Source organism: Oncorhynchus gorbuscha, linkage group LG12 (assembly GCF_021184085.1).
Source record: "Oncorhynchus gorbuscha isolate QuinsamMale2020 ecotype Even-year linkage group LG12, OgorEven_v1.0, whole genome shotgun sequence".
Lineage (NCBI taxonomy): Eukaryota > Metazoa > Chordata > Actinopteri > Salmoniformes > Salmonidae > Oncorhynchus > Oncorhynchus gorbuscha.
Window position 1 is genome coordinate 32877757 of NC_060184.1, and position 13678 is coordinate 32891434.

Below are 13678 nucleotides of genomic sequence, written 5' to 3' on the forward strand. Positions count from 1 at the left end.
GTAACGTTCAAACTTAAAACCCAACTTTTCTCAAAAGCAAAAATGTTAGTAAGTCAGTAACTACAGTATACTATGAACTTGTTAGTCAGAATTGAGTCAACTTGGTACCCCCCTCATATAGCGATGATAATAGTGAACTACATTTAGTCGTACACAGTCATACATACATACCTCTCACCATGTTGACACAGAAATTCATAAACTCATTCTGATCCCCTGCTCCCGGTTTTGTTAACAGTTGCATGACATTGTTTTTTAAAATTTGTTTTGTTTCTTTTTCATTTGAATCTATTAATTTTCCATGGTGAAGCGCATTCCGGACATCTCTCCTCCACTGTACTCTTTTCTGACTTACTGTTTCAGTTGTTATCATTTGAGTTGTCCGGACTCATTTATTTGTTTATCTTGGTGCCCTCATCCGCCCATCTACCAGGATAGAGCTGCTCCCTCCGTTTTGCCTCATCTTGTGCCGCATGATATTTTGGTGGTTGAAAAAAAAAACAACAGTTCTCCTACTCATCTTCTTCTTTATGTTTTTTTTTGCGCCATTAAAGACTGATTCTGAAACATCCCCCATTTTCGATTTACAACAGGAAATGAAAGGCAACAAAATATTTTCTTGCCATCATCCTTTTTTGGGCCTTGTGCAGGCAACCCCATTCTGTCTCAAGAAAGTTGTGTGTGAAAGAATGACTCCCGCCCCCACAACATCCTACCCCGACCCCAACCCAACCCCATCCAACCCCGCCTTCTTTCTCTCAGCCTTTCTGCATATACATGTCTGTTTTGAATGCAGATGGCATAAAAATAATTTTATTGCCACAAAGTATATCTGTTTTTCTATTCTATATCTGTTGCTCCTAGTAGAAGGCATTTGTGGCATGCATACGTACGTGACTGTACAGTAGACTAGAAGACTAACTTCCTGTAACTTTCTCGGTGATTCCTCCTCCTTCTTGCTAATGCATGTGAATTTGATTGGCAGCCATTTTCTATGCTTCTAATTCCACCCATAACTTTGCTCTCAGGCTAACCCTGCCCTGCCCTGCCCACTGTTGTTATGTGTATAGGGGCAACAGTGGTGGTTTAAAACCCAGCCACTGTCGCCCCTCCTTCTTCTGGTCTTGTTTCTGTGTCTGTGTTTGTCTGTGCATGTCTGCCAACCTATTGTGTCTGTCCTTACTGTTTGTCTGTGATTGTTTTGTCTATGTTTTAAAACTGTCAACCTGAAACTACCCTCTGGTCCTGAGAGAGTTCCACAAGAAGGTGACAGGAACAGTGCAGGAACAGAATATTCTACACCTGGTGCTACCTCCATTGCAAGAACTACAGTTGTGCACTGTACCGGTCGATAAGTAGATGACAACACAATTAAGGACAATTCCCCTAACTTACTTTCTTGTCAACCCTCGTTTAGACAGCTAAATCTACGATAGATGTTAGCCCCTTCAGTAGTTGACAAAGTGACTGATCAACCAGGAAGTCGCCATGCTCTTCAAGTCTCTTGTGAGGGGTCATCGTTACAAAAGATGCTGCTGATGATCAATCACTTTGGTTACCCTAACCAATTCGGCCAATCATTACATTGCACATTTACATTTTAGTCACTTGGCTTGGATGTTCTTATCCAGTACAACATTCGGCGACATTGTACATTCTTTTTCGAATAACCCAAAGAGCAGAGTGGCAGGTCGACAGGTACAGTAGAGAGTTAACTTCACAGCGCCACTTTCAGTCTCACGGTGCCTGCATAAAACGAGGACACAGGACAGCCATCCAGCAGAAGGAGAAACGACATGTAATAAAATCTTGTGAAATGTAACCGCGTGAGCCATTCGATTAGAGTATCAACGACGATGAATAGGCCCAGCGATCTAATGGAGGACTAACCTAATTCTGCATGTCTCTTTAACACATGAGGCGGCAGGGAAACAGGGAAAGAAAAGACATTGAGGAGGCTGTGTTAGATCGGGATGTAGCCCATGATTTCTTTATCGTAGCGCTGATGGTAGTGCTGATGATATGAAGGACCAGGACGAAGCAGGGGGCGTCAGGCGGGCGACGGGCGCGATGAGGAGAGAGTGAACTGTGAGCGGGATGGATCAGTGACTCTCTCTCTCTCTCCCGCCTAGTGGCATTACAGTGGACCTTGGCTGGCTGGAGCTGCCGTCGTCAGGCCCTGTCGGGCTGACTGTCACTTCGACACAGGCCTCAGATCAGTTTAAAGGTTATTCAGCTGACATGTCATCGGAGCGGTGAGGTGAGCTTAATGGCCCTTCGACAAATCGACCGGCCGACAGGGGACTTGCTTGGCTGCTTTACACCGCGGTGGCTGGCTGGAGGATGCCAATTTAATAGGTCGGAGTGCACCCAGCCAGCCTACAAAGGACAGCACAATCTGACAACAAAAAAACATCCTAGCTATCTGCCATTAAGGGATAGGGCAGGAGGACACCCCCCTGAAAGTAAAATCTCTCCCCTGGGTTATCTGCCATGTCCCACCCATACACCCGGATAAGGGACACCCCCATGAAAAAAAGTCCCCCACCCTTGTAGAGTAGGACATTGGCGCTTCCTCACAAACTGGTGAAGTCTTCTTGCTGTCTGTATTCTGACAAGCTGTCAATCTTCTCTTAAATGTATGCTGCTGAGATTTACCTCAAGCGGAAAAGATGAACTTTTAAGTTAATGCTTGGTAGAAAGCTCAGACTTCCCACGATGTACCTGTATGTTATAATAAGCCCAGGTGCTGTATATCCCTTTTAATGCTCTGACAGTAAGGGCTGGATTCAATCAGATCCGCTTTAGCCGACATCCGCATAGCAGTTGTTTTGGCGGTGTCGGAGGTGGAACTGCATTAGAGCTATCAAATCAAGAAGTGGCTCCTGGCATTATACCTAAAGCCGACATTGCCACATGAACAGAAATCCCATGCAGCCTTGTTTACAAGTTTGAACACTGGTATGTAAGATGCAATCTACACCTTGATTAGGCTGATGGAATTCCTCCCTATTTTGTTTGTGATTTTTCTATTTTAGTGTCATTATTTCTATACAGCCTACACTTTCTCGCTCTGAACCTTGTCACGTGAGTGGGATGGGTGTGGCTTGGTGAGAAGGGTTGCAAGGGCAGCTGCTCACCGGTTTGACAACTCCAACTACCGCGTGGATCCTGGACATACGGCTAATAAAACCTGAAACTTGGGGAGGAGAGTTACTGCAGCTCTCTGCAGATCTTGACCAACATCCTGGTTCCCTAAGGATGATCGGGGTGGATGTACTGTATGTGTACGTGACCAATAACATTTGAGTTGATTTAGTGAGGTCGAGGACGGTTTTGTTCAATCTGCTTTTGTCCCGTCCTGTCTGACTCATCCTACATCAGCGTTCGTCTGTCTGAGAGGAACACTTTGTTTTTAAAGGATGGCGTCAGAATGTTAGTGCATCGTGCTGCTTCCCCATTTAGTCCCGAGGCTTGCTTTCGAGACTTCATCACCATGGGAGAAAGAAAGAGAGCGAGAAAAAGAGAAAGGAAACACTAACTAGTGTACCTCCAGGTCTGCTGAAGTGTACACTGTAGGCTTAGCACAAAGCCCCTCCGTGTTGACATTAGCTGAGAAAACGAATACGAACGGCATCTCGTTAAGCAAACTCATTAGAACGTGCAGTGTTTGCGCTGAGGTAAAACACTGTGAAATGTGCAGTGCTTGTAAGAGAGCTAACGCAGAGGATTAAAGTGTTTACTAAAACGTCAAGGTCCTCTGGCAAGCTTTTGCTTCCCAGAGCCACACACACCTCTCAGAAACACAAACACACACACACACACTCTCTCTCACACCCAGGCAGCTCCCTTCGGATGGGATGCAAAGGTTTTGTTGATCTAGCAGGAAAGCTAACAATTGCCAAAAGCTTTTAGTTCAGGAATGAAGGAGTGAGCGTACGGATTCAAATAAGGCCAAGACGATACAGGGTAGATGGAGATAAACAGACTCTGAAATCACTTAGTGAGCGATGCTACTGTTTATCCAACAAGGCAGGTAGCCGATTCCTGATTAAAACATTACCATAGCCACACAATGGCAACAGAAACGCTGAATTGGTGTACAGAGCAGGGTACATTGTCTCTAGACTACACACCTGGGCTTGGCGGTGATCCACGGACCCTGTATGTTGTTGGCTAAATAACGTGACATGCACATTGACATCATAACGCAAGTACCAACCAATAACACTAAAGATATTAAAGCTCTCTTCCATAGTGATAAACCTAAATATACCATTTCATCCACTCACGTCTCTCAGAGAACTGTTCCAGAGCCAAAAGCAGAAGAACCTGGACTATAGATCTAAAAAGAAATGTTATTGTCCCCATGGGGTCTGGATAGCCCCATCTCCTTGTGCCCTCTTGTGGAACTTCGTCAGAACATTGTTTATCTGTCAAGCAAAGGCTGTTGGATATGCATTAGCATAAAACTGAACTAAACTAAATGTAATAAAAGCCGACGTTAATTAATTAACTTCCAAGTTGATTAATTAGGTAAAGACTATGACAAATGGTTTTCCTTCTTCCTACCAGATGGTTAATGTAAGTAATAGTAAATGGTTCTTTGCCTGAAACAATATACCCTACAGCCTTTGGTAAATGACCTCTAGTGACCTTTAACCCCTCCTGACACCATGACCCCCAGCTTGCTATACTGTTACTGTATATTACTCTCCCTAAATGCAACTTACTTAAAGCATGCACTAACCATGAATCTAATGGCAAAAACAACAAAAACATCAAATGTCCAATATTACCTAACCTCTCTCTGACGTACACCCAGATTGCACGCCTGTTTTGTGTTTTAAAAATACTAACAACAGATATGTATTTCATAAAGAAATAACTAATAATAATGTTATTATTATTAGTTACTATATGAAGGTGGAGACAATGACCCCTACGAACTGTCCCTCCTCTCTACGTCTGCCTCAGTGTGTGCTTTCTGGTTGTTCCTCTTTGATAGTGTGTGAGAATTTTTTATGCTTTGAATTTCTTGCTTGCCAATTGTTCTTTTAATTTGTCTGTTTGTACATATATGTAAATATACATATATGTGGATATCTATGTTAATTAATTACTGAAATTGCTCCAAATTACCTCTTTTACAATCTGATAATTAGCTTAGAAGTACTATTGATAATGTTATGAAGACATTCATTCTTAATGAGTACATTTCTTCATTTCTTCTTAATGATTTTGATTGGTCGACTGTGGTTGGAAATCCACAGCTCTGATTGGTTCCCCAAAACACCTGGCCCATTATACAATAACAGATTACGAAATCATTTTATTAAGAGAAAATTGAAGAAAACTCAAATGCAAGTATCCTCACCACTATCTGTTTCAAATTGTTTCAAAGCTGTTCTTACACTGATATATTCTTTCCTGTTATTTAAATTAGCAATTTTGATTACATTTGGATTAGAATGAATTCATTGATTATTCATTTGTGCATGGCAAAGAAAGAAGTTGCAGCTTAGGGTTTGTAAAAAAAAACTGTGTTGAAAGTGCTGTTCTCTTCTGTAGATGGGCATGTACATGCTCATGGTTTGTATGTCCCCATCCCTTCCTTACAGCCAAAAGCTCTAATGCCGCCCGGCCGCTTCGTGCCACCTTTACATGGACATGGCAACTGACGTACACATTCACCCCCATCTATGTCATTTTTTACCTAGTCTGTTCATAGGTCTCCCTCCCCCCCTCCCACCCCCCCCCCAACCCCCTTTCCATAGAGAAGTAAAGATACAGTCATCCATTCGTTCAAAACTAATGAACAACGAAGTTCAAGTTAAAGGAGAAAGAAAACGCTCAATAATCAGACTGTAGATATTTATGGAGAAGCTACTTAAAAGCAGCTTATCTCTCACAAAGCCAAGACTTATCTATAGATGTACAGTTTTCTTTTTATAAAAACAAAAACGACTATATCAAAAGTTTAAAAAATACTAATAATATCCTGAACAGAATGGTGAAGATTATTTTTCATGTCATGATGTGTGGATGTATGTGTTGTTTCCTCCCTGTACCATCCTGTCTAAAAGAGAAATAACTTACTCAATTAATCAAAATTGTTCAAAAGAAACTAACCTAACTTGTCCAAAAGCATTCTCACACAACTTTCTTTTGTAAATTGTTTTCTTCCTGCCAAAATCATGCGGGCAATTTGTTGATGTAAGTGCACAAAATTGATGGTATGCTTTCTTCCTTTTGAAAACTATTTTTTTTTGTAGGCTCTATTATGATTTTCCAAGCTGACTTTATTTCACCTCTTTCTACGTACTAATCCATCTTATGGATAAATCTATCTGTGCCTTTAGTTTGTGAATGTTGAAGAAGTTTGCTCGAACTATGTTTGACAGTCTGAACTGTGTTTGCTTTGCTTTACGTATTTTTTTCCCCCTTTGTTTTCTTTTGTATCATTTTTATCGTTATTGGAGATTTGCATCTTCTTTTAGTGCCCTGTTTGTGACGAGCCTTTGCAGTGTATAAGCTAGCCACCTTGGCAAGAGGTTTATGCAGATTCAACCGACATCTGGATGTTACTTTTGAATGTTTTTAGAAACAAACCTAATAGTAAAATACTATAATAAAGAACAAGAGGAGGTAATAGAAATGATAGATACATAGCAAACTGCCATGTTCCAAGACTAGCCAAGAACACACATACAGTAACTGATACTGATATAATACACTTGACAATAAATAAAAGCAGAACATTCAGTTGTTGTTGTTGAACTGTCAGGTGACTTTGTGCCATTGTGGTAACTGTATAAGATAAGTCAAAAGGCAAGGGGCTAGTGGTGGAAGCCTACTGAAGTCACCATAGAGACAACATGAATATAAGAAAAATATTTTGCTCAGTTTCATTGAATTAGACCCTAACAATAGATACAGAAAGTTTAGCCTGGTCTCTGCACCCGAGAGGAACCAGACAAGGTTAACCACTATCTCCATTATTATTTACATTGGCCAATAATCCAAACCCACGTGGGATAGCAATTTTTCACTTCATGCTGATGCCCTATTGCTTTATATTAGGAATGCAGAGAAGTCAGTAGCTACAAAAACTACAAGACTATAGAGCAAGCTATCTTTGCCTTTCAGCAAAACTTGAGCATTATTAGTTAAAACAGGGGTGGGCAATTCCAGTTCTCGAGGACCTGATTGGTGTCACAGTTTTGTCCCAACCCCAGCTAACACACCTGACTCCAATAATCACCTAATCATGATCTTAGTTTAGAATGACATTTGATTAATCAGCTGTGTTCTAGGGATGGTGAAAAAGTGTGACACCAATCAGGCCATCAAGGACTAGAGTTCCTCACCCCTGAGTTAGAACATACACTGAGTGTACAAAACATTAGGAACTCCTTCCTAAAATTGAGTTGCACCCCCTTATGCCCTCAGAACAGTCTCAATTCGTCGGGGCATGGACTGTACAAGGTGTCGAAGGCATTCCACAGTGATGCTGGCCCAGGTTGACTCCAATGCTTCTGACAGTTGTGTCAAGTTGGCTGGATGCCCTTCATGTCAAATCAAATCAAATTGTATTAGTTACATGCGCCGAATACAACAGGTGTAGACCTTACAGTGAAATGCTTACTTATGAGCCCCCAACCAACAATGAAGTTTAAAAAAACATGAATAAGAAATAAAAGTAACAAGTTAAAGAGCAGCAGTAAAATAACAATAGCGAGACTACATATAGGGGATACCAGTACAGAGTCAATGTGGAGACTATATACAGGGGATACCAGTACAGAGTCAATGTGGAGACTATATACAGGGGATACCAGTACAGAGTCAATGTGGAGACTATATACAGGGGATACCAGTACAGAGTCCATGTGGAGACTATATACAGGGGATACCAGTACAGAGTCCATGTGGAGACTATATACAGGGGATACCAGTACAGAGTCAATGTGGAGACTATATACAGGGGATACCAGTACAGAGTCCATGTGGAGACTATATACAGGGGATACCAGTACAGAGTCAATGTGGAGACTATATACAGGGGATACCAGTACAGAGTCCATGTGTAGACTATATACAGGGGATACCAGTACAGAGTCCATGTGGAGACTATATACAGGGGATACCAGTACAGAGTCAATGTGGAGACTATATATAGGGATACCAGTACAGAGTCCATGTGGAGACTATATACAGGGATACCAGTACAGAGTCCATGTGGAGACTATATACAGGGGATACCAGTACAGAGTCCATGTGGAGACTATATACAGGGGATACCAGTACAGAGTCCATGTGGAGACTATATACAGGGGATACCAGTACAGAGTCCATGTGGAGACTATATACAGGGGATACCAGTACAGAGTCAATGTGGAGACTATATACAGGGGATACCAGTACAGAGTCCATGTGGAGACTATATACAGGGGATACCAGTACAGAGTGAATGTGGAGACTATATACAGGGGATACCAGTACAGAGTCCATGTGGAGACTATATACAGGGGATACCAGTACAGAGTCCATGTGGAGACTATATACAGGGGATACCAGTACAGAGTCAATGTGGAGACTATATACAGGGGATACCAGTACAGAGTCCATGTGGAGACTATATACAGGGGATACCAGTACAGAGTCAATGTGGAGACTATATACAGGGGATACCAGTACAGAGTCCATGTGGAGACTATATACAGGGGATATAACAAGTACAGAGTCAATGTGGAGACTATATACAGGGGATACCAGTACAGAGTCAATGTGGAGACTATATACAGGGGATACCAGTACAGAGTCCATGTGGAGACTATATACAGGGGATATAACAAGTACAGAGTCCATGTGGAGACTATATACAGGGGATACCAGTACAGAGTCAATGTGGAGACTATATACAGGGATACCAGTACAGAGTCCATGTGGAGACTATATACAGGGGATACCAGTACAGAGTCAATGTGGAGACTATATACAGGGGATATTAGTACAGAGTCAATGTGGAGACTATATACAGGGGATACCAGTACAGAGTCCATGTGGAGACTATATACAGGGGGTACCAGTACAGAGTCCATGTGGAGACTATATCCATGGGATATCAGTACAGAGTCAATGTGGAGACTATATCCATGGGATACCAGTACAGAATGTGGAGACTATATCCATGGGATATCAGTACAGAGTCAATGTGGAGACTATATCCATGGGATACCAGTACAGAGTCAATGTGTGGGGGCACTGGTTAGTTGAGGTAATATGTACATGTAGGTAGAGTTATTAAAGTGACTATGCATAGATGATAACGACAGAGAGTAGCAGCAGTGTAAAGGGGGGGGGGGGGGCAATGCAAATAGTCTGGGTGGCCATTTGATTAGGTGTTCAGGGGTCTTATAGCTTGGGGGTAGAAGCTGTTTAGAAGCCTCTTGGACCTCTTAATGGCACACATACACAATCTATGTCTCAATTGTCTCAAGGATTAAAAATCCTTCTTTAAACTGTTTCCTCCCCTTCATCTACACTGATTGAAGTGGGTTTAAGTGACACCAATAAGGGAGCATAGCTTTCACCTGGATTCACCTGGTCAGTCTATGTGATGGAAAGAACATTTTGTACAGTCAGTGTATTTCTCAAGCTTATATTGTATCCAGACAGCCAGACACTGGCAACGCTAGACCAGACAGAATCAATACAGTTACACCCTGGTGTGTAGGTTCCAGAGCTACAAAGCCAGCAACGATAATGATATCTCTGTCCACAAAAAGAGTACACTTGTTATTGAACTTGAAGTGTAGGAGTTGTAGGTGTGGTAAAAAGTATGTTTGATATTTTGGCTCACCCTTGCACATCCCTTGCAGCCTTTTGATGCAATGTATACATTTTTATGGCTATTGTTTCTTTTCAGTTTATGGTGTTGTTTGGTTGGTTGGTTCTGGTTTCATTGAATTTGCACTGGTATAGTATTTTCTGTTCTTTATTATTTTCCTTTAATGTTGACATGATTTCCTTTTGTTTGTTTTTTGTTACGCTTTGCTTTTTATGTTTGTTGTAATTACTTTCCGGTGTTTGATTGATTAGCTATTGTCTGCGTTCAGAACGTCATGCATATCCTCTAACGTGTCTCTTCTCTGTTTCTGTTTGCAGGAGGGGAGTTAGTCATCCCCGTACTTGTAGAGGATCCCATAGACATCCCTCCTGTCTCCACCCATTCTCCTTTCATCCCCCTCCCCCCAACCCTCCGCCCTGTCCTCACCATTATCGAGGCCACCAAAGAGTCCCTGCCCATGGCCACTGAGGCGGGGGTACCTTGCTTGTCGGACCGAGGCAGCGATGATTGTGATGATGGTCTTGATGGTGGTGGTGGTGATGATGATGATGATGATGATGCAATGGTGATATCGGGGTTTGGCTCTGGCGAAGCTTTCGACTCTAGCCTGCCCCCCACTGACGATGAAGATTTTTACACCACCTTCTCCCTGGTAACAGATAAGATCTTGACCACGTCGGCCTATGAAGGTGGCTACAAAGCTCTCGCGCCCAAGTGGGAGGCCAAGGACTTGAGGCCTAGCAAAGCCTCAGAGGCGGGTAGGACTACACCCACCCCGCCTCTACCCAACCTCGGGGGCACTGTAGCGGAGGCATCCCTCCCCTCGGACGGCACGCCGCCCAAACTGCCCGCCGGGAAAATGGACAACCGCGAGGTGATCAAACCCCTACAGCCAGACATTGTCCTGCTGCCTCTGCCGACCACGTCCTTCGACCTGGACGGCACCAAGCCCCGCGGGCCTCTCATCACTTCGCCCATGCTACGCACGGTGCCTGCCACGTTACCCACCGTACCCGTCGTAAGGCGGGTACCCCCTGGGGCCTCGGAGGTGATACGAGAATCCAGCAGCACAACAGGCATGGTGGTGGGCATCGTCTCGGCCGCAGCACTCTGCATCCTCATCCTCCTCTACGCCATGTACAAGTACAGGAACAGAGACGAAGGCTCCTACCAGGTAGACGAGACACGGAATTACATCAGCAACTCGGCACAGACCAACGGCGCCGTGGTGAAGGATAAAACGCCCAGCGGGGGCAGTGGTGCCAAGGGAGCCAGCAGCAAGAGACCGAAAGACAAGGACAAGGAATACTATGTATAGAAAAAAATCAACCATTCCCGAATGCAAACAAAAAAATATTTAAAAAACTGTTTGGAGAAAATAGGAATAAACGCTTGACAGTACCATATTGGGAGCTGTAATTCAAAAAGGAAAACAAAATCTGCTCATGAGAACTCAAAGTGAATGAGTCCAAGTTGAAACATTTTCAAATGTACTGTGACCTAAAAGCACACTATGGTAAGCATACAGAGAAACAGGCTGATAGGGACACTACTATAAGAGACCTTGTTGGGACGAGTTGACAGAGCTCTGTCTGGAGTCGTTGCCTGAGGTTTGGCAGTGTAAGATACTTCACTGTTACTTCGCTATCCCTCCCAAGTGACTGTCAGAGATGTGTGATCCTTGGCGTAAACAACCTTGTCCATTGTAAACCTGTAAAATAACAAAACAAACCATTATTTCGGCCATTTTGAGCATGCATGTGAGATGTATGTGACGTGGTGCTGGCATCTGTGTGAGGGACCTGAAGATAAGAACGAATGGTCAGTTAAAGATAAAGTTTGAAAGACAAAACATAATTAGCATAAAACATTTCCATTTCTATGCCTAGCATTGATATGAGGGAAAGTATGTGTCTGGTGGCTAAGGTGTATTTCTTCCACCCTATGTTTTTTGAGGGATGAGACGTTGTCAGGGCTGACCAGTCAATGCTTAATAATGAATGGTAGTGCAGTAATGTATCTCAATTTTTTTAAACCTTTTTTCCCCCCACCGGTCTCAAATAAAGATTTGAAATCGACAGTATGCATGACATCCACAATCAAGAGGGTATTCAACCGCACTAGAGTGGATGCAGCAGGCAAAATGCTATGTTTATTTTATTATATACTTTACAGAACATTAGATCCCAGATAGCATTTTTATTTCAATTTATTTTGTTTTCCATAGTGGAGGTTTATTCAACGCCGCGACGTCGGAGAGATTTTTGGTACAATATTGAAAACAATGTGGCTAACGAAGACGTAACCAATGCGAAAAAGTTTTGCTTTTTTTTTTCTGTTGTCACAGTCAACTGTGTCAAAACGACAACTATGTTTACATATGTTATTGCATCATAGCCGTCGTCCTTTGCAGGTCAATATTGTACATAACATTTGATTTTTCTTTTGTATTGTACAGACAGATCATTTGAGCTGATTTATTTTCTCGGTGTACTACAATACATGACAAAAAAATCGAACCTTTTTTCGGGATGGCGAGAAAGTGATCATTGGAGAAAGTGATGCTGTACTTGCATTTTGTTTGTAAGGAGCGGAGGAACATGTTGATAAGTTAGAAAATCTAGTATTTTTGGATGATGTTTCTAAAGACGCATGAATATTTGACCAATGGGAGAAGTCAATCGATATTGTACTAGGGCCTCCTGATTTTGGATTATGTTGATTGCTTATTTGTTTTTGTTTTTTGTTTTTTTTAACATAAAAACAGTGAAGAGAAACCTAATAATAAAATAAAGAATCTGGTGGAGTTTTGAGACCCAGTACTGGCACCTTACTAAGATACAGGATTATGTTGTTTTTACTGTGATGTCTATGTTTCTTCCTTTCGGTTGTTGCTGTTCTTTTATGATTTATGTTTCTTATTGTGCAGTTTTCATTTCAATTCCTATAATTTGTATGACAGTTTGGGCTGGCAGCACATTGTTTTTGTATTTATTTATTACTTAATATATTTGATTGTGTCCTGTTCAGTTCGCATTCTAAGCAAATCTCAAGTCGTTGTGCACATTCATTTGGATTTTGTGTTGTTATTGCTGCTTTTCAACCCATTAATAAATCCCAGCAATAAAATGTTCTTCCCCAAGTTTTGAATGGTAGATGATGGTTAGCTGTCTGTCCTGTGGTGTGAGTGTGAATATATAAATATATATAAAAGAGTATAGGCATGAATGGAAGGGTAAAAGAATGAGAAAGAGAAAGAGAAATAAAAAGAAAAATGGTTGACATGGAGAGGGTTTACGAGCTTTTAGAAGTACATTCATCAGTAACAGAGCACAGAGACAGGATTTGTTTTCTCAACCTGTGTCCATTACCTAAATCATCTTATTCCAAAATGGATGAATGATTTCTTTCCATTAAAAGTAGGGCAGGGGCGATACCAGTATCACGATACTCGTTAGAATCGTGGCAAAGAAACAAAACACAAAGCAGATTTAACTTCTTTAGGAAAACAGCCCTAATGTTGTCATCCAGAGTCATATTACTTTATTTTCTAATCTAGAACACATAATATTTTATATACAGCAGGTTCTTTGAGGACCAACGAGTTTGGCCTGCTTAGCGTAAAAAAAAATGTATCATGGGAAAATGATTTTGCCATACTGGTTTCGTCACAGCCATAATTAAAAGTCCTGAACGAAATAGTACATTTTTTTAGATTCATCTTCAAGTAATCTTTTAACATGACCAGATATTCCTCTCTAATTCCTTTTTACAAACAAGGTTTCCATCCAACCTTTTATGCGAGAAAAGTACATTCACAACAGG

General features: G+C 41.8%; 1 protein-coding gene across 25 annotated transcripts in view; it reads left to right on the forward strand.

Annotated features, from left to right (window-relative positions):
* The window catches only part of LOC123990888 (neurexin-3b-like), a 572598-nt gene extending 559616 nt beyond the window's left edge, over positions 1 to 12982 (forward strand). For 16 of the 25 annotated variants that reach the window (XM_046291871.1, XM_046291872.1, XM_046291873.1 and 13 more), the window contains one exon: positions 10171 to 12982. In XM_046291871.1, the coding sequence (XP_046147827.1) occupies positions 10171 to 11171 (1001 nt within the window). In that variant the 3' untranslated portion in view covers positions 11172 to 12982. Of the gene's footprint in view, positions 1 to 5621; positions 6237 to 10170 lie in introns of all 25 variants that reach the window. The other 9 variants (XM_046291875.1, XM_046291876.1, XM_046291877.1 and 6 more) reach the window with 3 other exon arrangements.
* Positions 12983 to 13678: the final 696 nt, after the last annotated feature.